The sequence below is a fragment of the Lepidochelys kempii genome, chromosome 6, assembly GCF_965140285.1.
Source record: "Lepidochelys kempii isolate rLepKem1 chromosome 6, rLepKem1.hap1, whole genome shotgun sequence".
Taxonomy (NCBI): Eukaryota; Metazoa; Chordata; order Testudines; family Cheloniidae; genus Lepidochelys; species Lepidochelys kempii.
Window position 1 is genome coordinate 38,850,724 of NC_136385.1, and position 27,980 is coordinate 38,878,703.

The following is a 27,980-nucleotide window of genomic DNA, read 5'->3' on the forward strand; positions in this document are numbered from 1 at the left end:
ATCTCTTCCTCCTGTTGTTCCTGTATAAATTTAGGGCCACATTCTGCACATCCTTGTGGGTTCACTCATGAGCTGGCTTGTGTCTATGGAGGGAATAAGGGTATGTAAGACATCCCATTACTTCCCTATGTTGGCAGACTACACAGGTTGCAACATAGAGGAGAAAGCAGCCATTAGTCCACTGTGCCCCGTCTGCACAAGAGAGGACACAGGTAGAGACATGGACATAACGTTGGTTTCAGCCTTGCAATGATGAGTGAGCACAGAGGAATGAATATTCTCTGCCAGGTATTGGTATGGTGCAGATTACTTTCCCTGTGGAACCAGGGGAAAACGGGTCCCTATTCTGTTTCTAGGGCAGCACAACTATGCGCTGCCCCAACTCGCATTGTGAAGTGCTAATCTAGACCTAAGCATGTGATCCTGTTGATTTGCAGAATGGCATTTCAGAATCTGGCCCTTTAATTGTAAACTCCCTGGACACGGACTCTGTCTTTGTTTTGTGAAGTACTGTGTGTATTTCTGGTGCTCTTTAAATAACAAACAAAAGCAGTGAATTTAAATTATTGTGTTCATCAGATAATTTGGAAATTTAAATTATCTTCCATATAAAAGTGAAAGATTACTTCACCACAGGAATATAGCAAATAATTTTTGTACAGTTAATCTATATGAAATGTGATGTATGGTTTTGAGAGAATAATTATGTTACAACTGGTAAACACTTGGAATATTAATAGCTTTATATTTCTGTAACTTGTAAATGAATTTGAAAAATCTCTATTTGATTGGCTATAAATATTGTCAGCTCAGAGGTTACATTCTGTTGGAGTCCCTTTGGGAAATTCATCTGAAATGCAAATATGACAGAAAAAGCAAAACAATATGGCAGAGGAATATTTGCTGACTTAAGAGCACAGGATCAACACCAATATTTTTCCAGTGATGCTAAACCTCTTGTTAACTGCTAAATTGGATTTGTAGTTGAATGAAGTATCAGCTGCTGTCGGACAAGCCTATAAAGGCAGGACGGCTGGCCTTTTGTAGGCAGGGCTTAAAGGACGATTGATATGTTTTAGCACTTTTGGGATTATTGTGATTAAGAGGAAACCATTCTGAATGATAGAGAAAAGGGTGTAAAAATACACAGTCCACAGCTGGTAAGCAGCATGTGTTTGCTATGAGGGGAGGTCATGACTAGCTGATCCTGCTGGTGCTGGAGTTGATTGACAGATAAGAAAACTTAATATTATGGAGCAGGCTATTTCTTTACGAAATAGTGCTTTAGTATATATAAAAGTAACAGCAAAAAGTAATTAGAATCTGCAAAATTTTGTGCACTATTTTGTCAGTATTATCAAAAGACATAGTGAGCTGAATGCTTAGAAATATATAGCTGCAAAATTCCAAATAAGTTGTTAAAAATTCAAACAGAGAAAGGACTTATTTATGTCCAGTTGTATGAGAACCCTACTCAGGACTTTCAAGGTTGGCTTCCGTGATTTTGCATATTTCGTGTTTTATGTACGAGTGAAATAAAACCCATGTTGTAATACAGTAAAAAAAACTATGCTAGATATATGGAAATGTTAAGTTCGTTGAATTTGTAAACTGTTAAGCATCTGATGAGCCTGAGATATTCATGTTCGTATGATTTATGCAATACAGAAATCTTACATTAGAAGAGCTGTTTTATTTTTAATAAACACCTGCCCCAGAAATGTGTATGCTTTTTCATCTTATCTCCCTCTCCTCCACTTGGAAATTTAGCTTGTTTAGTTGATTGCTTTTTTAAATCGGCCATCTGAATGCTCACAAATGTATATTCAAATGGTTGGATCTCTGACTCTTTTTAGTGGGCCTGTACCTCTTTCAAAATTTGAGTTTAGCATACCACACAGGAAAGAACACAAGCTTGCCAACTCCTGCTGAGCGTTTTTTCAAGCCTGTGAAAAGAATGAATTATTCAGCAGTAAGCATGCTTACAGCTGGCCATTTGGGAGCTTTGATGTGCGAATCAGGCGGTTGCATGAATGCCCTTATTGTCATGTTATGTGTACACAGTGTGTGAATTATTGAAAATAGTGAGGCCTGAGCCTCATCTGGTAGAGATTACAGTGCAGGCATGCTGGGTGAAGGTCTGTAATTGAAAATCCCCAGATGCTGTTTATTTGGCCTATGTCACATGACCTTCTGCAGTAAGCTTGTCTGAACAAAATGCTGCCTGCATAGGAAGCAGAGCCCAACCCCCTACTCTAAGCCTTCTTAAAACTCAGTATGTGGATGACTTAAACACCTGCCCTTAGTATTTTTAAAAGCTTAAAATAGATTTGCCCATAACTTTTAAATAGAGGATGTCTTACTTACGCATTTAAACTGTTTAACCAGTCATTGACTTTTACAGCTCTTTTATCTCCAAGACACTTTTTGTTAGTTAATTTAGCTTTACAATGTCTTTAGAAAACATCACATAAACTTTTGGGCAAATGCTCCAAGAGCTTCATTTTGTGCTTGCAAAATGGAGTGGAAAAGTTCAGGGCTCAATCCTGCAAAGTGCTGACTACTCATGTGAGGTGTTGAGCACCCTCAACTCCCACTGACATCAATGAGGTGTACTCAGAATCAAGCTCTCGTAGAGCAAAACCACAAATAGAGCCCAATCCACCTCCCACTGGAGTAAGTGAAAAAACTCTCATTAACTTTGGTGGTATCTGGAGCAGGCCCTCCTGCACGACAAAACAAAGAGGCCAAATCCTGCTTCCTTTATTCACATGAATTGTCCAAGTGAAGTTTGTAAGAGGTCTAGCATAAGGTGATCAGGATTTGGCACTGCGTCCTCAGTCAAGGAAAATTCCCATTGACAACAAGATTTGGTCTAAGGCTGGGTGCTCAGCACTTCTAAAATTCAGGCCTCCGTAGGTGCTTCTGTTTGGGCAGTCAAAAATTCAGGTACCCAAAAACCACGAAATACTTTTGAAAATCCTGGCCATGGTGAGAATACCATTTTGGGTATGAAATCTTTGTAGATAAATGTTTGTAATGAGGTTTTAAACACAGAGCAATACCCATGCATGTATCTGAAATACCGTTTGTTATTTGGGGAAATTAACAATATATAGTCACATAAAAAGAGGAATCTCAAGTTTGCATATTTTTTCCTTCTAGCTACTTGTATTTTGCTACTGAATAGGAGAACTTTTTTTAATTCACTACCCGTTTTCAAGTTATTAAATGGTTTAATTTTCTGTACTTAATATATTATTTATTATTAGTACACACATTTTGAAGGCAGCTATTATTGTGGGCTTTGGGTGCAGTGTTTTAATTTGTGTCATTAACTTTCCAAATAAAGGAATTGCAAAACTCCACACTGCCCTGCAGCTATAAAGCTAGAGGGCACAGTTTATCCCTGTGTTGCTTCCAGTTTTACGCTGGTGTAACTCGACGGGATTTTAACATAATACTGGAATGATAGATCATGCCTAGAGAGTGGAATGAAACTTGGCCTGCCAGTTTATGGGGCAGATCCACTGCTGGTACAAATTGTCATAGCTCTGTGGCAATTTACCCCAGCTGAGCATCTGCAGCTGAGCATCCATAGTTTCAGTGTGAGTGTGTGACTTTCAGCTGAAGTGTGAATTATGGAAAATACTATTTTTACAACTATTTTAATATAAAAATATTTTGAAAACAGAATGTTGCTCCATTCATTTTGTGTGTCAATATATGCTGCATAATATCAGTGTCTGCTTGGTGCCACAATTATTAAGAGTTTTCTTTGCATTGTAAAGCATGCTTATATCAGAAGGATTTGAAAATTCTGGTTTCCCATGGAGAATAGGAATCTCTTCAGATTGAGTGCTGTCAACTTTCATGTAATTTAATCTTTCATTTAAATAAAAAAAAGTCACTAACCCTCATGGCTGTGAAAGAAATATTTCAAATTTGTTCCAAATATAACTAATGCATTGATGTCTTCCTAACTCTGCAGGCAGAAAAGTTTGATATGCTACCATTTTCCAAGTAGTTTCTAGAATGAGTACAAAATATTGCTCTAGTTTTAAAATGTATCTTCCACTGTATCAACCAATGGACAATTTGTAATTTTTTTTTTAAATTGAGCTTATTTTACAGATGACTATGGAAGAAGCCTATGAGCTTGGATTTTCTTTTTTAAACAAACCCACATCAAACATTCTTTTAAAAAAAATTAAATTTAATCCCCCACAGTCCTGGTCCTTTCTGAGGAAGGGAGGCTTTTCCTCCCGTTCTTCATATCCCTTGGAATAGGTTCAGTAAGATTCCTCTGCTCTGGAGATGTGCTTCATCTCACTGGGCACCTTCCCAAGACTGTCTGATACCTGAACCAAAAAATTCCAAGGAGGAGACTGGCTCATAACAGAAGACAAGAAGGAATAGAAGATTTCCAGTTCATGAGCGTGAGGTTTCTTTTCCACTTGGCAATCTCCATATATATTATTTTTCACCTTTAGGAGAAGGGTGGAGAAAACAGTACCACAAACGTACTCTTCTTGGAGAAGCACATTCATATCTAATCAGGGACACTTTGCAACTCCTAAGATTTCTAATGTCTGATGTAGGTGGTTCCTTGAGTCCCATTTTGTTTCGGTCTCTTGCTACTTCACAAAGACAGGGTGTGTTTTAGGATCCTGTCCTGCCTTTGCTTCCTTAAAATTCTCTCCATTTCCATGTCAGTCAAGAGAGAAGCGTTTTTCTTTGGTCAGTTTCTGACCCAGTCTGATTTTAGAAAAAGAGAGAATGTGTTGCTTGGCAGATAACACAAAGTCCCTAAACTTTTATTTGGAGAATCCTAGTTCCTTTCATGTGTTAGGTAATGTTTATTTTACAGGTGGAGTCTAAGAAAGGCTTAGTTAGTTAAGGCTTCTCAGATAACACTGGCTAGACTGATATTGGTATGTTACTGAGACTTCTAAGGCTGAAGTATCTTTTTCCCTGATTAGACTTGGGGATCATTTCTCCCCTGGAGGAAAACTATGGCCATTAGAAGATTTGTAAGGTCTTGGTCATCTTGTATGCTTTGTCTCTTAGGGCTTGTCTCACTACATACAACTGTTAGCTCAAATTACTACATTCAAATAATGACACTCATGCAAGAATCAAGCTATCCTAACATGAGACAGAACAACCAAACTGTGAAGGCCCTGGGATGGGCCAGCTAGCTTGTGTGCAGATGGGAGTCAGATTAGGGGCAGCGTTTGAGTATTAACCTTGCAATATTTGGTGGATTTTTTTGAAAAGCTTCAGCTCCTGCCAGGTGATTATATGACAAATTTCATTTAAAAAGAAAAGTTTTTAGCCCTCAGGGTTGAGGAGAAAAGCTTGAAAACATGACCACTAAATGCTCAAACCAACTTTGACTTAAAAATCATGACAATTTTTAAAAAATCTTATGTTTTAATACTTGGGTGTGGCAATATTAGATCAGAGGAGAATTATGTACAGATTATAACAGTGTTTAAATGAAATAATAGAAATGGCTAAAATTTCTTTCAGGTGAACTACTGCATCTCAGCTTCAACAATTTGGTTAATATTGAGGGGTTGCAATTCTAGATATGCAGTGAATGTGTAATTTGTGTGTATTAAGTAGTGTTATTGTTCATGCTTATTGATTAGTGAAATTTTCCTAAGGGCAGGTGGCAGCTAGGGCTCAATCAGCTCTGCTCAGTTCATGCTCAATGGCTCTAAGCCATCTTTCTGTTGCCTTTACCCTGACTCTGATCAAGGAAAATGTGGCTTTCCCATTGGTGATAGTTTAGAATGGGGGAATGACTTGGGGTGCTGGTGAGTTTAGGCCAGGTGACTAGATTTAATTCTTGAGCTGTTGTGTGTTGGGTAAAATTTTCAACCCCTAGATACCAGCACCATTTTCATTCTAAACTCCATTTTCAAGGCAATGCCTAATCCTAGTATAAAAACTCACTCTAGATAAGTAAAGGGCCATGTTTTAAATATATTTACACACAGTGGTACAAATATATCTTTTGAAGTTGTTTAACAGCCCCTTCCTCAAGTGTGACTTAGGCCAACTGCCATGATCTCATGAAGACTACTTCATTGGCTGAGGATTGATGAGAGCACTCTTACCCCCACACCAAGCCTGTCAGGAATGCAGAATGTGGGGCTGTAGAGCTGGTGACACTGTTTTTACACTAAGGATTTTCTTACATGATGGGAATCACCAGCTGTCCCTCTAGGGCAACTTTTTCTACCTTGTTGCATTGAAGAACTGGGCCTGAGTATTTTATTCATGTGTTTATTGAAAGATATATACGTGGCCCCCATTGCTTCCACAGCAGGGCACCTCCCCTAGTTTAAACAAAAGGTGCACTTAAATCAAGTAAAATTTCCTCACAGCTTGTCACGCTGAGGGACACATTAGCTCTGTTAAGTCCTGGCCAAGCAGATAAACCATACACTGCAACCTGAAGTTTGCCAGGTTCCAGAGCCTTTGCACTGTTCATGTTCCCTAATTAAAGGCAGTGATAATCCTTCACCCTCCTTGTTCTCGTTTCATTTCGCAGCAGTTTTCACTCACTGTATTACCCTAATACATAATATAGGGACAATATGGATGTGTAAGGGTACCAAACCATTGCAGGAAGGTTGCTTTAAGCTGCTGACCTGGTGCATCTGCAATATAGTGTGTTGGAACTATTATTTTATTTGTGTTTTCTCTGCTCTTTCCCATTGCTCAGGCCTCAGTCTCTTGACCACTCACCCACCTTTTACTTCTGGATGATCTTTTAATTGTTTTTCCACTTTAGTGCTGTTTTCTCCATGAACTGGTGCTTCAGAGCAAAACTAGACCATAGTGGCCCATTTCCCCTTCCTGGCTAGTTAAATAATTGTGTTATGTGTAGGACCTCCCAGAGAGGGTGGGCAAAAGGAGTAGTTTCCCCTGGACTCACTGTTTGCGAGGGCCCCCAAGCCCATGGAATTTGAGTAAATGGGCTCATGACCTGGAGCACAGGGTCACAGCACCATTCAAATTTGGCTCAACCGGAACCCTGTGCACCGAGTCACATATCTCTCACTCAAGTTTGGTCTGGCTGCCAACCGCCCATCATGCGTGGTGCTTTGATCCCATGTGCCAGGTTGCAACACCTATGTGGAGCCAGGCCCAGCCCCGCAGGCCAGTAGCTTAGTGTGAGGCAGGCTCTCTTTCCGACATGCTCCCCCTTTCCAGCCTTCCCTCAGTGTTTTTGCACTGATAATTTTTTGGGTTGGTTGATTTAGTTTTAAATTTTACCCTGGCCCCAAAAACTTGTGTGTGGCCCTAGTTACATGCTCCATTTAACAGGTGCCCCTTCCAATGCAGGTTCCTTATTTAAAAATGTCTGTATCTGCCCCCACAACAGCAAACCAATACAAATTTGGATACTTGTCTGATATGGGCATAACACCTACCTGCACCTTCTAGTCAGAGACCCTCCTAGTTAACTTCAAAGTGACCCAGAAGGTGGTGAGATTTAAGGTCTCTAATACCATAGTCTTCAACCTGCAATTAAAAAAAACCTCTTAATTTAAGTCCTCTCATTGTCACTGGTACCTTGCTTACTTTACCTTGTGTTTAACAGAAATATGATTCTAAGTTAGCATAACATTTGTTCAACATGATGAGAAGTAAAATAGAGATTATATAATATAAAGTGAAAATGAATAGGCCATCATAGAAACTTCATTAACCTTGATGTCAGTAATGTTTAGGAGGGAGATTTTTAAAGAAAATTTTACTTTCATTAAACACCCTGCTCTCTGGCTGAGAAAGCAGACCAACTTTAGACTTTGAAATCCTGTGTTCAAAGAGTATGTTTCAAACCAAACTAGAGTTTTAAAATAATAAGTAAGTGCTGACAGTCCTCAATTAAGCAGGTAAATGCAAGAACTTGTTTGCGTAAAGTTAAGTGTGTGCCCAAGTACCTTGCTGAATCAGGATCGTAGCTTCTTTCATTGGAGGATCTCAAAGCACTTTTACAAAGTAATTATCTAATCATCTCAAAACCTCGGTAAGGTGGATATATTTTCTGAGCCTCATTTTAAACATGGGAAACAGACACAGAGTAGTTAAGGCCAAAATGCTCGCACCTGAATTCCAAAAGTAGGAGACCTAAAGAAGAGACCAGATTTTCAGCTTAGAATTTGTAGAGGCATTAGATCCTCTGGAAATCATCTGCTCCTTTAGATGTCCAAGTTTATAAACTCACATTTGAAAATTTTCGCCTGTGTGACTGTCTAAAGTCACAGAGCAGAACTTGAGAAATTCACAGCAAGCGGGAACCCTTTCCTAACACAGGGGGGATCGAGGATTACAGCCACTAGGGAGCTGCACAGTCACTGGGACATGTGTCTTCAAATTTTCACTGTCTAGCTGGGGTTTCCATTAATGTGTTTGCAGGACTCAAGTAGGATTATATTTTATTTATATACACATATCTTGTCTGTAATGTACTGTATTAGGGAAAGAAAAGTAAATGGTAAAAATATTGATGAATGCCACTTCTATAAATGAAAATCAGATTATATAAAAATCAGATTATCCTCATATTTGTAGAGCTTATATTTTTAAATCATGCAGTTTGATAGCTCCATTTACAGAATTGTGGCTGTTTGGCCCTCATTGTAAATTCTTCTTCATTTCAGGTAGGAATGAATTGATAGCCAGATACATCAAACTTAGAACGGGGAAGACACGGACCAGGAAACAGGTAAAACAACCCAATTGGAAAGCGTGCATGTCAGCGAATGACAAAACATGGCATTTTTGGCTGCAATGGCTGATGGTGATTCAGCTCTATTGAGATAATGCATTGATTTCACTGTTATGATTAAGTATGTGCTTTTTAAAAATCCATTGTTTGATCTGTTCATCATTTCAGTGACCATTTATTGGGCACATTCCATATTAATCTCTCTACATATGTAGCTATTACCTCATAATGAAAAGAACATTTCAGAAGTCAAACTAACATAAGCCATATTAATTCTTGCACCATTTGCATATAAAGAAAATATAGAATTTAACAATTGTTTTCATATAGTGAATAATGGAAAATTAAATGTCCGCTCACTTCACCTAAACAAGAAAGTTACTAGCTGTGGATATGGAAAATAAATAAATAATGAGCATTCAGTGGACTCATTCTACTCATGCTCCCTATTCATGGTCCGTGGTTGCTATAGGGTGAAATAGAGTAGTTTAAATAAGAGCTAGGGGTGCTGTTGTTCTGTAACCACAATAAGATTTGTTCATAAATAAGTCAGCATAAACCTCTAACCAGTCTTTAATCTTTTTCAGAAGATTATCACATATCAGTTAAGTTATCACATATGACTAGATCCTTTAATTATTATATTCACAGTGGTTAGCCATCTCACAAATGCACACATAACCTTTGTGTAGTTTGTGCTGAAGTTACTAAACTGGTTCACTAGTGTAAAAAGTTTGCAAATTACACTGTCCCTTTCCTTCTTTAACTTTGAGCAGGAGCTTCCAGGTCTCCTTGTGTGTTATGGGGGAGGGGGGGAGGCTTTTATGCAGACTTGCAATGCGTGTTTTGTACTGTGGTGAAAAGTAATGCTGAGTCAGCACAAACGAAGGTGGCCTGCTGCCAATGCTTGTATTTAAAGCACGTTGAATTGGGTGACATTTTCCCCCTGGTGATGTTCTTTGTCAATTAGGAAGCAGTATAAAGTACAAGGGATGAAAAAAAGCCATGAGGAAGGAGAGAAACTGCAATTCATAGAGAGGGAACAAACAACACATTGACAAAGAAATCCATAGCAGAGGACTAAAGCTCCAAGTTCTCTTCTGTTATACCTGGGCAACCCCCATGAACTTGAGGTTGCACAGGTGCAGCTAAGAGTACAGTACAACTCAATGGCTTCAAGCACATGGCCAAATCCTCAGCCAGGGTAAATCAGCCTAGCTCCATTTAAATCAGTAGAGATATGTTGATTTACACACCAGAGGTTCTGCCTCCCCTCCCCATATATATAAATAAAATACATGAATACATCATGAATATTTTGACACAGTTTGAGTTTCACCAAACTGAGAATTTTGAGAATTTCTCAACAAATTAAAATTAAAAAAATTGAAATTGCAGAATTGGGCGTACCGTGTAACCTTTCACACCATTATCCTGTGAAACTGAAAACAAAAATTACCACGTGTGAAAATTATGTATGTATGTTGAATTATCAACCTGCTTACTAGTCTGAATAACTACAGACTCTCGTTCCTGGGCTGCTTCATTAAGAAACCTAGTAAAGTTGGCCCTCAGGGATCAGAATTTGTTTACATATTACAATACATTTTTTCCCTAACAAACATGAGTTGCTTTAAGGTACCACAACAAAAGGATTTTTCTAAGTGACGTTAGTAATATTTCATTTCTCCCTCCTTTTATCTATCAGGTCTTTTTAGATTCAAACCTGTTCAAGGGTAGGAGCTGTCTCTTGCTATGTGTATGTACAGCACCCAGCACATTGGGTTCCTGATCTTAGTTCAGGTCTCTAGGTGCTACTGTAATACAAATAATATGGTGGTAGAGAAGTTTCTCTAGCAATTTTTGTTATTGGGCCCTGCAGGGGGCTGAGCAACTCCTGGAGGTTCTAAGTAAGGGGTGGACAAACATTTTGGCCTGAGGGCCGCATCGGGGTTCCAAAACTGTACAGAGGGTCGGGTAGGGAAGGCTGTGCCTCTCCAAATAGCCTGGCCCCCACCCCCTATCCACCCCCTCCCACTTCCTACCCCCGACTGCCCCCCTCAGAATCCCCGACACATCCAACCCCCGCTGCTCCTTGTCCCCTGACTGCCCCCTCCCGGGACCCTATGCCCCAACTGCCCCACCAGGACCCCACCCCCATCCAACCCCACCTGCTCCCTGTCCCCTGACTGCCCCAATCTCTATCCACACCCCATCTCCAACAGGCCCCCTGGGACTCCCACACCTATCCAACACCTATTGCGGGAGGGATAGCTCAGTGGTTTGAGCATTGGCCTGCTAAACCCAGGGTTGTGAGTTCAATCCTTGAAGGGGCCATCTGGGGCAAAAATTGGGGATTGGTCCTGCTTTGAGCAGGGGGTTGGACTAGATGACCTCCTGAGGTCCCTTCCAACCCTGATATTCTATGATCTATGAACCTCCCCGGCTCCCTGCCCCTCACTGTCCCCTGGGACTCCCTACCCTTTATTCAACCTGCCTCCTCCCGCGCTCCCCGCCCCCTTACTGTGCCTCTCAGAGCACCAGGACTGGCAGCTGTGCCGGCCGGCTGGAGCCAGCCACCCTGCTGCGCTGCCTGGCAGGAGCTCACAGCCCCACCGCCCAGAGCGCTAGTGGCATGTTGAGCCGAGGCTGCGGGGGGAGCGGGGACAGCAGGGGAGGGGCCGGGGGCTAGCCTCCCCGGATAGGAGCTCAAGGGCCGTGGGCTGTAGGTTGCCCATCTCTGTTCTAAGTGCCCTCAGCTTCTGTTTAGATTGGTTGCTCAGCAACTTGGCAGGATTTAAAAGTATAACTGGGTTCAAAAAATAATTAGAAAAGTTCATGGAGGATAGGTCCAGCAATAGCTATTAGCCGAGATGGTCATCCCCATTCTCTGGGTGTCCCTAAACTTCTGACTGCCAGAAACAGGGACTGGATGACAGGGGATGGATCGCTCGGTAATTGCCCTGTTCTGTTCATTCCCTCTGAAGCATCTGGCACTGGCCACTGTTGGGAAACAGGATACCGAGCAGGATGGATCATTGGCCTGACTCAGACTGGCCATTCTTATGTTCTTATGATTTAATCCATTATCATCACAACAGATTTTAACACATACTTGAGAAAATATGAATGCAAAACATGGCCCCCAATCTCTCACTCATCAGTCAGGCAAAACTTCCAGTACAATTGATCCAGTGCGGGACTGGGTCTCATGCTTGCACATATTTTTCACTGATGTCGTGCATGTAAAGACAGTGGGCCAAATTCAGACCTGGTATAAATTGACTTCAAAGGAGTTGCCTGCACTTATTATCAATGTTTTAGAAACATGACTGATATTCATATTACAAAGAAATGTAGCATTATTTCATGGTTCCTTAAGACCTATAGTGTGTCAATATTTTATCAGTTGTTAACAAATGTAGCACTATTAATGCGCTCAAAACACAGCCTTAGTGTAATCATTTGAAGTCATAGAACGCGATAAATTATTGGTAATATTTCTTGATGCTATGTCAAATAGAGTCTCTCATTCAATGCTGAATGCTACAAGGGCCTGATTCTGCAAACCCTATAAATATGGCTAGTCCTTATTCTTGCAAGGAGTGACTCTTTGCATGAGCAAAGACTCTTTGGCTGTCTGTAGGGGTTGTATGACTTGTAACAAAAGAGCAGGTGGTCCACACCTAATTCTGAACAGTGTCATTGGTTCTCTCCTGTAAAAGACTATATAACTTGATTGATTAAACTTTTTTCTCCTTAGTCACGTCACTGCAATGATGGCCTGTGTTGTTAAGCCTTGGTGCTAAGAGCTAGGCATCTGGCTGGGAACGTGGTATCTTTAACAGCAGAGCTTACTGAAGATGTAAATAACTTCCCCCCACAAAAAAAAGTAATTTAAAAAGATATTTTAAATTTGATTTCCTTTTTGTTTTTCTTTTTCTTTTTTCTTTTCTTCTCTCTCTTTTTTTTTTATAAATCTGAACAATGTAGGTGTCTAGTCACATACAGGTCTTAGCAAGAAAGAAAGTTCGAGAAATTCAAGCCGCCATTAAGGTACGTTTGGCTTGCCCAGTTGTAGGGGGCTTTTCATCTCCATGGTTACAGGCTTTTCCTTTGTTTTCCTCCCTTCCCCTACCCTGCAGGTGTCTAGTCACATTCAGGTTCTTGCCAGAAGGAAATCTCGTGATTTTCATTCCAAGCTGAAGGTATGCGCTTTTCTGCTTTTGGGCTTGTGGTTGCTATGCATTTCATTTCCTGTTTTCCATGGTGATTGGTGAATGCCTGGTGCTGTGATTCTTGTAACCTAGTTTTCTTGCATGTGGTAGCTGTTTACATTTCTTTGTGTTTAATCTCTGATTTCTGCACTAGCATCCATATTAAAAATTTTAACACTCTCTAGATACAAAGTGAGCTACTCTTTGTAACTACTCAGCACATAAACATGATTGTTTTTAACCCGTTATTTTTTTAACAGCTTAGTGCTAGATTGTTAGTGTATTTAAATAAAAGGAGGGATTGGTTTTTTTTGTGCGCTTGTACACAAAAATCATTTCCACAGCGGTAATTGGGATTGTGATGCTTCTTTTCTGTTCCAAAATGCTTTTAATCTGTGCTTTTGAAATGCTTTCAAAAATACTTAAAAATAGATTATTTACTTTAAGAGCCAGACAGTATAGTTATTAAGATTGCTTTAGAAACTGCAGGCTGAAATTTCCACAGTACAGTCTAATATAACTTTAAATTAACTACTGTACATGATTCCCTGAAGATATATTCCTTTCAAAGTAAAATATTTTTATTTATCTTAGTTAATCTTTGGAGATTTTCAATCAGCATCATGTTGGGGGAATATAAATATGTTTGTTTAATCTGACTTGATGAATTGTACATGTCCCCATTTTTCCGTGAAAGATCTACCAAACCTAAAAGGAACCTCTTGGAAATGCTTAATAAGGGTCTTTGCATATTTTCCAAGGGAGATCTTGTGTTACATTTTTAAAGTTACCTCACATTACTTAGAAATGCAAGGAGGTTTTAGAGTTTTTTAATTTTTTTTTGTTTACAAAAAGCAAAGCAACTTATAAATCTTTTATTCCCCCCCTTTCTTTTTTCTGAGTTGTTATGGGTTGTCTTCCCTCCCCCCCCCCACCTCCACCTCCACCCCGGCTATGAATGAGAACAAATCATGTTTTTGTTCTAGCTGAAAAGCAAAATATTTCAGAAAATAATTTCACAATACAAAGTGGTGAGTGCTGGGGAAGCTTACCACGATCTTGGAACTGCAATATGTAAATAACAGACTGGCTTTATAACAGGCCTACGTGATAGAAGCATTTGGTCTTCAGTGTGTAGTGGGCAGCATGCTGGCAAGCTTGTATGGCTGTGGTGGCTGGCTTTTTAGCTGCACTGGCTAAGCAGTTGGGGTTGATGAAGAACTAAGGCAACTTAAACATACTGCTTTTTAACCAAAGGTGCAATAATACAGAGAGATGTAGCAATTTAGGCCAAAATTATCAAAACTGAGTGCTTAAAGTTAGGTACCTAAATCCATATTTAAGCATCTAAATAAGTGGCCTAATTTTCAGAGGTGCTGAGCACCTGAAGCTCTCCTTGACATAGATAGGAGCTGTGAGTGCTCAGCACTTTGAAAATCAGAAAACGTATTGAAATACCTAAATATAGAGCTAGGAACCTAACTAAAAAATTGGCCATCGTGTTTGGAAAACTTGAAAAAAAAAAAAATTGTCCAGACCCTAAAATACCATCAAATATGAAAAGACACTATTTTTAAAACAAAAATATTCTTTATTACTGCACCTGCTGTACGATTCCTACTGAAGCTTTTCACAGAGCAAGGCAAAAAACTAAACTCCAGTGATACTTAAAAGTCTCCTTTTCTAGTTGACTTTCTTTAGACACTTACCGTAAATTGAGCTCAGAAAAGTATCCTGCTAAGGCTGTTGGTTTTAAGGAGCTGTGTAAAGAATGAACAGTCTGTTAGTACAACAACTTATTGTGTAATGGTTTCTTTAATTCCCACACTCTCAGATCCATCAGTGCAGATTGATGGATTGCAGCTCTACCTGAGCTGAGTAGCAAGCAACGGGCTAGTGAAAATTATTTCACCCTTCTGGTGCTAAGAATTCCCTTCACACTCAGGTCTCACTATCCCTGCTGCTCTACAGAAGACATTCACTTCAAGTCTGTGTAACAATTACACAGCAAGGTTGGAGAAATTAATTTTTTAAAAGGGCAATTTCAATTTTCACAACAAACCCTGTGAAAGGGGCGGCAAAAGGAAGGAAATGTATCCCTGAGAGGCACAGTTCCCTCCACTCTCTGTTTGCTCCATAGTGGAGAAATTAACCGATAGCAGCAGCAAATTATGACCAGCCCCCTCCTACTAACACATGCAAGCTCAGGTATGCTTGCCAGCACATTGAGGGGAAGGAGCAAAGCCAAGACTCTGCCTATTCCCCACCTAACTGCCTCAAGGGAAGTATTTATACTGTACTCAGAATACCGTCCTTATATGACTGGCTTTTAGGAGGAAGTGACACAATTTGACACCTCTCTTCAAGTTCCTTGTTCAGAAGAGTGTCCAGCACCTTGAAGGGAAAGAGGAGGGGGAGGGGCGAAGCCAAGACTCTGCCCAAGCAGATGGCCCCTCACTGCCATCTGGTTGCACTTGACATTTCTGTGTCTATAACATGGCTCCTGCTCTACCTGCACAATCATCTTCAAACAAATTAGAGCTGCCACTTCCCCTCCCACACACACACAAAAAAGGAGGAGCTGAAATTTTGAGGAAGAAGATGATGATACAAATACTCTAATCTTGGTGAGGAACACATCTACCGCTCTACCTCCTCATGTAGCTGAAACAACTCACTCAGAAAGAGGAAGAAACCGATTGTTTTGGACCTTAGAAGAAACCTCACTCCTCCAGAGATTTTGTATTAGTGGAATTACCTGATTTATGGAACAACTAAAATTTCTATATCTAACCACCCATGCTTCCCAACATATGCTGAAAATTACCTTAGGGAAATGTCATTTGTTTGGGGTGGAAGAAGGATTGGATACTTCTTGGCATCCCTGATTTTACATTCCATTGTCCATGCTACAGTAAAGACCAGTTACTTGTATTTTGCTATAACCAGATCATCCCGTGTAAAATCATCTTTTGGGTTAGTATTAGCCAGCACATGAAAAACAGCCAGTGTCAGAGTATCTGGGATAACAAGGGAATGCAGTTATCCTGTATCTCATACTTGTATTATCCAGTTGTCCTATCGGTGAATCAAGCGGTCCAGCACTGACCAAAGGCCAAAGATAACTTTTATATAATGTGCTATGGGTAGTGTTCAGGAGACCAACAGACATTTAAGACAACCTGTATCTGAGCATCACATTTCTCAACTATAGTGTGAGGGGAGAATCTTCTTGCTTTTGGAAAGAATCCAAATATCCCTTCTGTCTGTCCATAATTACCAGTTCAGCCAGAGATGCCTGATGGCCTTAGTCTCCTAGGTCTCCTTTTCTCCTGCCTTGCCACAAGATTATTCCCTAAATATGCTTCCACTAACAAAATTCTCTTGCAAAAATCTGGTAGCATGTTGAGAAGCAGCTGTGCAGTTGCTTTGTTGCTATTCCTATAGGCATTTTGGGCTGAAATGATGACTACTTGACATCCCTTCCAGCCCTACATTTCTATGATTCTGTTTTCCAGTTGTCAAGTCCAGCCTTCTGTGTTGTGGCAGGACCCAGTAAACTAGAGCATCCCAGTACTTTGCACTTGTCTTTATTGAATTTCATCTTGATGAATTCGGATCAATCTCCAATTTGTCAAGATCATTTTGAATTCTAATCCTGTCCTCCAAAGTGCTTGTAACCCTTCCCAGCTTGGTGTCATCTGCAGATTTTATAGGCATACTCTATACTCCATTATCCAAGTCATTAATGAAAATATTGAATAGTATTTCAGACCCAGGATTGACCCCTGTGGGACCGCACAAGATATGCCCTCCTGGTCTGACAGCAAACCATGAATAACTACTCTTTAAATACGGGCTTTCAACCAGTTATGTACTCACCTTTTAGTAATTTTATCTAGACCACATTTTCCTAGTTTGCTTATGAGACTGTCATGTGGGACTGTGTCAAGATATATCAAATCCATAAAATAAAGACATATCATCTCCATAGCTTCCCCCTGCCCCCATGTCATTCTTTAGGCCAGTAACCCTGTAAAAGAAAGAAAACAGATTGGTTTTGCATGATTATTTGTTGGCAAATCCATGCTGGCTATTCCTCATAACCCTATTGTCTTCCAGATGCTTACAAACTGATGGTTTAATATTTGTTCCAGTATCTTTCCAGGTATCAAAGTTAGCTGACAGGTCTATAATTCCCCAGGTTCTCATTGTTCCCCTTTCTAAAAATAGGTACCAGGTTTGCCGTTCTTCAGTCTTCTGGACCTCACTCCTCCTCCAGGAGTTCTCAGAGATAATCGCTAACTGTTCCAAGATTGTTTCTGCTAAATCCTTAGGTACCTTAGAATGAATTTCAGCAGGCTCTGCTGACTTGACTACATCCAACTTATATATAAATATTCTTTAACCTGTTCTTTCCCTATTTTAGCTTGCATTCCTTTCCCTTATTTGTTAATATTAATTGTGTTGTGTATCTGGTCATCATTAATCTTTTTAGTGAGGACTGAAGCAAAATAGACATTGAAGACCTCAGCTTTCTTGATGTCATCAGTTATTAGCTTTCCTTCCCCACTAAGCAGAGGATCTAAACTTCCAGCTGAATGCATCCGATGAAGTGAGCTGTAGCTCACGAAAGCTTATGCTCAAATAAATTTGTTAGTCTCTAAGGTGCCACAAGTCCTCCTTTTCTTTTTACTTTCCTTCCTATTTCTCTTGCTCCTAATATATTCTTATTCCCTTTTATGTCCCTTGCTCATTTAGTGCCTTAGCTTTTCCGATTTTGTTCCTACATGCTTGTGCTATTCTTCTGTACTCCTCCATAGCAATTTGTCCATGTATCCACTTTTTGTAGGAATCCTTTTTGATTTTCAGGTCATTAATGAGCTTCAGATGGAGCCATTTTGACCTTTGACTATCTTCCTATCTTTCCTTCGCACTGGTATAGTTTGTAGTTGTGCCTTTAATACTGGCTCCTTGAGAAATGGCCAGTTCTCCTGAACCTCTTTTTCCCTTTGATTTTCTTCCCATGGGACCTTACCGACCAGTACATTGAGTTTGTTAAAGTCTGCTTTTTAAAGTCCATTGTCCTTATCCTACTGCTCTCACTCCTTCCTTTCCTTAAAATCATGAAATCTGTTGTTTCATAATAACTTTCACTTAAATTGCATTCCACCTTCAGATTCGCTACCAATTCGTCCCTGTTGGTCAGAAACAAGTCTAAAGTAACTGTCCCCCTTGTTACTTTATCCGCTTTCCGGAACAAAAAGTTCTGTTTTGCCATATTATTAGTTAAGTCCCCCATTATTACCAGGTCTCGTGTTTTGGATATTTCTGTTGTTTGTTCTAGAAGTATCTCATACACCTCCTCCTCCTAATTTGGTGGTCTGTAGTAGACATCTAGGATCCAGAGCTTCAGACCTATAGAACTCTGTAGTGGTGGATCCACTGGCCTTGGCTGTGGCCCACTCACGGCTAATAATTTTCTTTCCATATAACTATTGGGTTGGACTTCTGGGAGCAGTCCCAGTGACCTTAGTTCCTGTTTTTTTTAGTGTTGTAAAGTAGGCAGTAAATAATTTTTGTTCCCAAGATGCCTTCAGGATTTAATTTAAATCAAGAGATCATTCTACCTACCTAGCCTTTGCCTGAAGATCCAGCCAGTGATAGAGTACTTGGCACTCCTGCTAAGGAATTTAAGGCATCCAATTAGCTGTTCGTCCTCTGCCAGTATCCTAGGACTGGATGTAAAGATTGCAAAGCTATGGTTACTCTAGGAATTGGCTGGCATATTGTTGAAGCTTACCTGACAGATAATATTTCTTACCCACTCCTTGTAAAGGCTGTTTGCCAGCATCCTCTTCCTGAATAGTGAGAGGAAAGTCTCGACGGAAAGTATTTTTGAGGGTGCAGTATGGTTGTCCTTGTAATAATTTACCTGGCACTACGCCAACAATCACTCTGGATTGGTGAATCTTAGCATGCAGGAAAATTTTTACCTGTAATCGTTGTTACTGCATCTCAAATACACCAATCTGAAGTGTCCCACAGATCTCGCCAGGGAGGGGAATGCATCCTATTTCCTTTAGGCCAGGATTTCAAATATTGTAGGTTTTTTTTAGGGATCTTAGCCTCCCCACCCGCATCTTTAAACAGTTTCTAAGGTTATGGAAGCCTCCTGGAGAAAGAGGCAAGAGAGGGTGGGAGAGTGATGTTCTTGGAGACAAAACTCAGAGGCAGTTCCTCTTGGTGATGGTTACTGTCACTCAGACAGGAAATGCTGCAACCCATCTTTCTGAACTGGTATATCTGAGATGCAGAAACAGCTTTATCAGATAAAAATTCTACTTTCCCTTCTCCATGCTAATGGTGAACTGAATCCTCACGCCGCATTCAAGAAAAACTACTATTGAAGCCAGTGGGAGTTTTGCCTAAATAAAGAGCAAGGATACAGAATTCAAGTAAAAGTCCATACACCAGAATCCACTCCTATCTTTGACTTTGATTTTAGATATTCTTTCATCGTATAAGATTAATTAAAAGAGAAGCAAAAAAGAAACATTAAAATGCCTACAGTTCATACGTATTACATGTTTTAAAATCCATTATTCTACATTCCACACTGAGGGATAAAAAAATATTATTGTTGACAATGATAGAATGCTAAAGATAGCTCTATACGTTTTAAATGAACAATGATAAAAGCCTTGAAAAATTCCCTTTGATGTGAATGGAGTCTTCAGCATTTTGAAATACAATAAAATGGATTAATTGCTACTCATTAGGCAGCAAGTTGGGACAGCTTTGAATGCGCATTCTCTTCTTGGCATTAGCTATTGCCTGGCTGAAATAGCCAGCTTTTGTATTTACTACTGTCTTCTCTAATAATAAGCAAATTGGAGAGCAGGGCTAGAAACATTCAAGTGCTCTCTCTCTTTTGTCCAGAAAAATTGTATAGTTTCACGATTTGTTTATCTTTTTTGAGCTACAGCTAATAATTGCAAAGGTTATTTGAATCAATATAATATATGAGCAGAAATAACATCTGCAAAATTACTTATTAGGAAACTATTTTATGTCAGTGTCTTATGCTACACTGTAAAATCCATTTTGTGAGCAAAATTGCTGTTTCTTCTTCACCACATCATGTTTTTCTCCTACAAGAAAAGTTTTGTCTTAAAAAATCATTCAATAGGTTTTAGGGCGTTTTGAATTCACATGATCTTTTGTTACCCTTAATTTTCTTATGTCTTAGATATTTTTTCAAAATCCATCTAGTCAATGTGGTATTGAAAGCCCCATTTATCATTCTAGGATAACAGATCCTTTTTCTTTTAGTAGAACTACAGTAAACTGATTGATTATTCTGTTGTTTATGTTGGATTAAAAGAAAGTCAAGCACAAATCCTAATGTGCTGGTTACGTAAAACTTGTTTTACCCTATGTTTCTTTTAATGTATTTAAATTTGTAATTTGGATGTAAAGTGGATGATTCTGGAGAATTGTCCTCTGTTAATGTGACAGTGATCCACATTCCAAAATAATGTGTGTAACATAAACGCTAGGGGTCTGGTTCATTAAAAGTTGTGTAATCCATTTGTTAGATTCTGACAATTTACCCCTTGTCCACGTGTGCACACGTGCGCGCGCACACACACACAAAATCTTTCAAAAGGCTTATAACTTCAAGTTGGAGACAGCTAAAAATTGCAAGACAAATTCTGAGCTCAATGGAAAATCTAGTGATTTCAATAGAATTCCGGATTTTTACTGGTATGACTGAGCTCTAAATCTAGTCTAGTTCTTCTAACTGTATATCACAAAATACAAGAATTTGGTAATGGGAGAAAAAGAAGAGAGGATTTTTAAAAGTGAAATCCATGATTTACTTCAGTGTCATTCTCGGGCACCAGTAATCCCATCAGAGCTCATAAATTAAGTAGGGTAAGGGCAGGTCAGTACCAGATGGGACTCATCCAAGAAATACCTTAAGCTGCTGCAGGAATTAATGTTAATAATGCTGTAGGGAACCTCTTCTTCTGAGTCTATGTTGAACCAATATCTGTGCTCCTGAATATTCTGGTCCAAATCCTACTCTCATTTACCCCAGTATAAATATTTGTAACTTCATTGACTTCAGTAGGGCTATTCCAAATTTATACACTGGATAACTGAGGCACTCTGTCTTTGATAAGATGTAAAATCAAGGTCCTGACGCCTTGTGGTCATTAAAGATCCCATGGCATTCTCTGTTAGAGTAGGCCATGTGTCCTGGCCAAATTCCAATTTGGGTAATTACTATAATCTGCCTGCCTAAATTCCCCCTGCTATTTTAATTGGATATAGTATTCTTCACTTTCTGCCTAAACTGTTCTGAGTATTGCTATGTATTATTAATTAGTTATTGTATTTCACCCCAGAAGTGTCTGCATTTCATTAGTGACAATGTGATCGCTTTTGTATTGGTTATGCAGAATTGATGTGGCTATACATTCTGTTGCAATTTTTTATTTAGTTTTGTTTATTTTTAGGTGAGCTAAGGTAAATGTGGCTAGTGCTTCATTTTCTGATCCAAGTAAAAAATGAACCTTAAAATGGAGATTTTTTGAAAGACGAGTGTCTTGGGCTCTATTTTACAGGTGTCAATCAGCTGTAGCTCTCATTGACTTCCGCTAGAGTTATGTGTGCTCAGGACCAATGGAAATCAGAGCCTCTTGTCTACTTGTACAGTATTTGATTTTGAAATGAAAGAGAAGTTAAGCCAGGCAACTTTTTAACTCGGAAAAAACTTCCTTTCTAACCAGCTAAAAAACTATGCCAGACCAGAGACTCAGAATCCTAAACTAGGGTCAGACTCCCAGCTGATGTTTATTGGTGTGGCTCCATTGAAACCAGTTGAAGAACTTATATAGACTTCTATAACTCTGTGAGACATTTGCCCTCAGGGCTATTCTTGCATTGCCAGTGCTGATCTTGTCTTCTTCCAGCCTAGCAGAATTCAAAATGTAACTAGTCAAAGAGACTGAAATGCATTGCTACTACAGAAAGGCATGCACCTCTGGGATGAAATGCAGGGTGTTTAAATGCACATAGCAACAGTACATTCTATTATTCGTATATATACACACACACATACACTTAGCTCTTCACAATCAGATTTTTTTTTAAATTACCCGTTCTCGTCCCCCACGATAACTTACACAAATTTTCTCTTCATTGCACAGCCCCTATGACAGCTCCTGCAACTCATGAGTGTCAGACGTATCACTAGTAAAGGGTAAATGACACGTGCTATTTCTGGACTTGCTCCTCTGAAGTGCGACTCCTGTAGGAAAATAGAAATCTTGAAAAGCTTTTTTCTTTTTTTTTTCTTTTTTTTGATTGTCTGTAAGAGCATAATTCATTGTGGGCTTGAGCAATGCCCAGTTAGGCATTTATATCCCAAACAGAGCATTTGAATATTTAACCCCCAGTAGAGTTTAGATTCACAGAGGAGCAAATTCCATATAACAGCAGAGCAATGTATATTTGGGAATTCAAAAAGAAGCCCATGAATTGGCTGCACTGTTTATGTGAAGGCACTGGATATATCATACCTAGAGAGGAGGCTGTGCAGGTAATTGTTGGTTCTTTCAAACCAACTAATTTCAAAATTTCAGTGCGGGTTTTGCCTGAGTAAAGGCTGCAGGATTAGCCCCTAAATCTATATTCACCAAGTCAGAAATCAAGGACACCACACACATTGTCTGAGGGCCATATTATATTTTTACTAGAGTTTTCAGTCAGAAGATTCCTTCTCACTGTGCAGGACTGTTAGTGGAGTCAGCCTTTTCAATAGCAGATCTCCTGAGACCTCAGGAGCCTCAGAGTCCCAGTGTCCCCTCCACTGTCCTTTTCTCCCTGACAGCCTGGTTTTTACGGGAACCGTGTTGCTCTCAGCTGCTTCCCCTGTGGCTGTGCAGGAGCAGTTATGGATGGGTCCACAGGTGTTAATGCTGCTTCAAGAAGCATTAACATTTGATTGGATTTCTGCCTATAAACCTGCAGGTTGTGCAAGGGAGAATGCTGCTGAGAGTAGCTACTCCCCTGCTCCACCTGCCGTCAGGTCCCTTATAAACCAGCAGAGGCCAAAATATACAAAGCTCCATCCAACAGAGGCGCTTCCATAGGATCACACCAAGGCCATGGAAACATGCTGAAGGGCCAGTACCCACCACCCAAGATCTGCTGCTCTCTGCAGTGGAGAAGAGCATAGTTCCCCAAGTGTTTTTACTTTTTTATCTTTTAATGAATCAGTCCCTCGGTGAAAATTATTTATTTGGTTATACCTTATATGTAATATTTGGCAAACCGCTCTTCCTTTGTCTCTTATTACGCTGTGAAGTACTTTACTAAAATCTTCTGTTATACACAAGCATTTTAACAACCTGTTTGTTGTTGTATCCAGGTAACAAGCATGGTAAGTATTTTAACTAAACCAAGTATTATATACGTTAGCTGTGCTTGGCAGATTTTTTGGCTAGCTTTTACTGTATTCTCAGCCTGTGCTGTTTCTAAAGGAGCTGTTCAAAGGAAGAAACTGCTCACCTATAATACCACTACATATAAGCTTTAGAGGGAACATATATGCACATTCATGTACCATATATAAAAGCATGCATCCCTTGCCAGCATGCTTGCTACTTTGCTTGTAAAAATGAACTTGCCTATTATTGCTTGTGTTCCTTCACTGTAAGTCATGGACCTAAACATTAGCATTTATTAATACAGTATTTACAAACGAGGAATGTGATCTGGCCATTGAGTAACAAAATTTACTGTGTGCCTATTTTTACTGTCCTAATACATCCACTTTCCTAAATCTATACTCAAACAATTTTTTTTAAAAAGCCAGGTCTCTGTGCTTGAAAGCAGGTTTTGTTGTTGTTTTGGAAGCACTGCAAATTATTAATGGAAATTTCTCAAATTGGAAGTTACCAAATATTTCCTTGTTTTTGTGATGATTTTTTAAAAAAAAAAAATATATATATATAGGATATCAGAATTTGAAATGTTTGTCTGTGTATAAACATGAAGAGAAATAATGCCCTGTTTCAAGTGACTGTAATTCTATGTTCTCCTTAAAAGTTTTCATTAAGGGCAAATTCTCTCAGATCCGCATGATTGAGCTCAACTCTCATAGGTCCCAGTACTGCAATCAGAGCCATACATGGAGACCTCTACTGAAGACAAAGCTTAGATGAAGTCAGTGAAGCACTGCATTTGCAAAGGGATCTGCCTATGTGGATCTGATTTGCAGAACTTGGGGAACAATTTGCTCTTCCAGAGTTCTCTGCATGTCAGGAGAGCAGACTGAGAGAATTCAGCTCTGCCATGCATCTCTGAGAGAAGATTTTTGCTTTGAGGAAATTTGAGTGTATTTTAGCCTTCATGCTATATTTTTCTGCATGGTTTTCTATTTTTTGATTTCTGTGGCCTTTTAAGTTTGGCTTATGTGCTTGTAGCTGCACTTATTTAACAGGATTTGCTGTGCCAAATGTTTTACGAATCCATGTAATTGTCATGTTAAAGGATCAGACTGCAAAGGACAAGGCACTCCAGCACATGGCAGCAATGTCATCCGCTCAGATAGTATCAGCTACTGCTATACACAACAAGTTGGGCCTGCCAGGAATTCCCCGTCCTACATTTCCTGGTGCACCCGGGGTAAGTTGTTAACTGATGCCAATAAAAAGTTTATTTCCTAACAACGATCAGTAGGAAATAAAGGCTAGATCAATGGATTTATGCGCAAATTGTACTTACATCTGTGTTTGCAAAATTAATAAGTAATTTTGTGTATAAATATATTAAATTAGTCTACAAAGAAGGCAATTACAAAGTTGTTTTTCTCCCCCCCACCCCCTGTCTAGTTTTGGCCAGGAATGATACAAACAGGGCAGCCGGGATCCTCACAAGAGTAAGTCTGAAAAATAAGAATGCTTTTATATTCAGTATGTAACTCGTCAGTGGAATTCATTGCCAGAGGATATTATTCAGGCAAATACTTAGCAAGATTAAAATAGAAGATTAGACTATTATATTAACCTTTTCAGTTACAAAGCTCCTATCGCTCCTGTTAAAACATTACAAGTGATAACACTCTGTAAGACAGAAGCTGAATATTAACTGTGGACAATAATCACCCCATGGTATAGATTTGCACTATAAATTGTGTGTATGTATATGTGTGTTTCCAACACAAATCTTACCTCACTCATTTTATATACAGGACATGGGGGGAGATGTAGAGGAAGATAGCTCAGACATCTATTTTTCTGTAGGGCAGGGAATGACCATTTCATGTGAGCCACAACTAGATGAAAGGCCTGGCCCTGTTCAGTGGGGTTTGAAGCTGCATGGCCCCTTGGTAACAGCAACTTCATGTAGAGAAGAGACTTGTAAACCTGACTATTCAGCCCCAGCCCTACAGGAAAGCGTGATCTGTGGAATACCTCCTCCCAGCTCTCTTTATAGGCCTTATCCAAAGCTCGTTGAAATCAGTGGGAGTCTTTCTCTTGGATTCAGTGGGATTTGGATTCACAGAAGGCCAGAAGCAACCATTATGATCATCTAGTGTGACCTCTGTTACTGTTATCCAGTAATTCCTGCAGTGGAGGGAATTATTCTTCCCTACTACCTGAGTCAGTGGTTCTCAACTCTCTTGCAGTCCAGTCAGCACACAATTGCAGCCCATGTGACATCCTCAGGGCCATACAGGTAGTATATATATTATGTGGATGCAGTCCTCATAACACACAGAGAGCTGCATCTGCGGCGCACAATGGCAAATAGATTGAGAACCACTGACTAAAGTGAACACTGTCAAGCCCAGTAACTTGTGAATCAGGCTCTGTTTTACATTTGGGGTGACCCCTCCTTGCTTCATAACCTGTTTGTTGACTATCTTTTAAATATGCCTATTAGGAAAGAGACATCTGGGTGTATAAATATTATTAACAATGTATTTCCTTGTGCTATATAACTAACTGAATGAACTGTGAATTGTATAGTATGTGATTTTGTGTAACTATTTTTTCCAGTGTGAAGCCATTCGTTCAGCAGGCGTATCCTATTCAGCCAACAGTCACAGCTCCCATTTCAGGTAACTTCATTTTTTAGCTTCCTTTAAACAGAGCTGAATTGCATAAGGAAAAGTAATGAGCGTGTTGTGTTAATTTGTGAGCCCCACAGAGCCCACTAATCTGTGTCCAGAGTCTCATATGTCCCTTCCAGACATCAATGGACAAGCAATTGATAAATTATGAAGAAAAATCACTGCTTAGGTAGGAAAAAGGGACTCCTAGTCCAAGCACTGCCATACATGCCAGCAGTTCCTGTGGCACTAAAGTATATCACCTGGTGGTATTTTATGTGATGCAAGAAAATGACTTATGAAGAAGATACTGGGTAATGGGCTGCATATTGCAATTTAAGGGCTAAATATTGCTTCCCTCACTCATGGAAAGTAAATTGCATTTACTTAAAATCAGAACTAAAATTGTACCAAAATAATTTATATTCAGTCCCCCAAGGCATAAAACATGTCACTGCCGATATAAACACTATTGATCTTTCTCTCCTTCCTGAGCATCTCAGGTTAGAAGCCAGTAGGGTGACCAGATGTCCCAGTTTTATAGGGACAGTCCCGATTTTTGGGTCTTTTTCTTTTATAGGTTCCTATTACCCCCCCCCCACCGTCGTCCCGATTTTTCACACTTGCTGTCTGGTCACCCTAGAAGCCAGTGCCACTAGAACTCTCCTCTGCTAGCTATTCCTTAGTCTGGTAGAAGCCTTATATCTCAAAGCAAAAAAGGCTATGATTGCCCAAAACTATGCCTGTGATCTTTCCCCTAATTTGTCATCTCATGTACATTTCATTCTAAGTTTCAATAATGGGCATTATTTCTATGCAAATGTCAACAAACTGTGTCCCTCAGGAAACTTCCTCATCCCTTTATTTGTCATTTATTGGCTGTTCTCGATTCTATCCATTCTTCTCTACATTATAATTTCCTACTACAGATTACTTGAAAGATGCTAGCCATCTTTCCAAGTAAAAACTTTCCTTTGTAGTTTTGCATATCTCACTCTTGTCTCATTTTTCCTAAATTACGTAATGTTGCTCCCGATGCCAGAAATTATGAGTCATCTTCAACTTTTAGTTTTTCACATCTCCTTTTGGAATCTGTTTCTTGCCACTGCTAGAACACTGCCAGAATTTTCAGCATTACTAAAATCCATATTCACATTTGACTGTTGCAATTCCCCTTTTTATATAGGATTCCTAAATCTCCGCTATCTAGATTTGAGGTGCAGAAGAATTACAGTCAGATTCCCATTCCAGGGAGTACGTGTTACCTGACTCCTCTTTCACCTTCACTGGCTTGTTGTCCATCTCTCTGAACCCACTTCAGAAATGCGTTCTTGGTTTTCAAATCTCAGGGGATTAGCTCTGCCCTACCTTCTGTGGTGTCTTGTCTGTCTATCTCCCCTGGTCAGTTGCTCCACTCCTTCTTTATTCTTTCTCCTTTTGTGACTTTCCACAATTTGAAGGAGGAGAACAGTTACAGTTTTAGTTGTGGTGAATCAGTTCTGATGGTAGACATGCTTCCTCATAATGGGTCCAGTCACTGACCCTTTATTCTCACTTTAAGTTACGATTCATCTCCCTACATGAATTATTATTTGTATTGCAGTAGTGCTTAAAGGCCCCACTGTGCTAGGCTCTGCACAAACACATAGAAGAGCCCTGCCTTGAAGAGCTTACACTGTAAATAGGCAAGAGTGGGAGGAGGAACAGGAGAGGAAAGCCCAAGGTCACACAGCAAGTCAGTGGTGAGCCAGGAATAGAACCCAGGTCTCCTGACTCCCATTAGACCATGCTACCTATGAATGACCATGCTGCCAATGAAATGTCAGTTGTAATGCTGTGTAAAGTGTACAATAATATAGTTTAAGCAAAGATTATAAAG

At 39.7% G+C, this 27,980-nt stretch overlaps 1 protein-coding gene across 4 annotated transcripts in view; it reads left to right on the plus strand.

Annotated features, from left to right (window-relative positions):
* TEAD1 (TEA domain transcription factor 1) overlaps nt 1-27,980 on the plus strand; it is a 205,422-nt gene that overhangs the window by 134,597 nt on the left and 42,845 nt on the right. Inside the window, exons 4-9 of one of the 4 annotated variants that reach the window (XM_078853225.1) lie at nt 8,685-8,749; nt 12,746-12,808; nt 12,898-12,960; nt 24,538-24,672; nt 24,879-24,925; nt 26,049-26,110. In XM_078853225.1, coding sequence (XP_078709351.1) covers nt 8,685-8,749; nt 12,746-12,808; nt 12,898-12,960; nt 24,538-24,672; nt 24,879-24,925; nt 26,049-26,110 — 435 coding nt within the window. Of the gene's footprint in view, nt 1-8,684; nt 8,750-12,745; nt 12,809-12,897; nt 12,961-21,552; nt 23,426-24,537; nt 24,673-24,878; nt 24,926-26,048; nt 26,111-27,980 lie in introns of those variants that run through there. The other 3 variants (XM_073347635.2, XM_073347636.2, XM_073347637.2) reach the window with 3 other exon arrangements.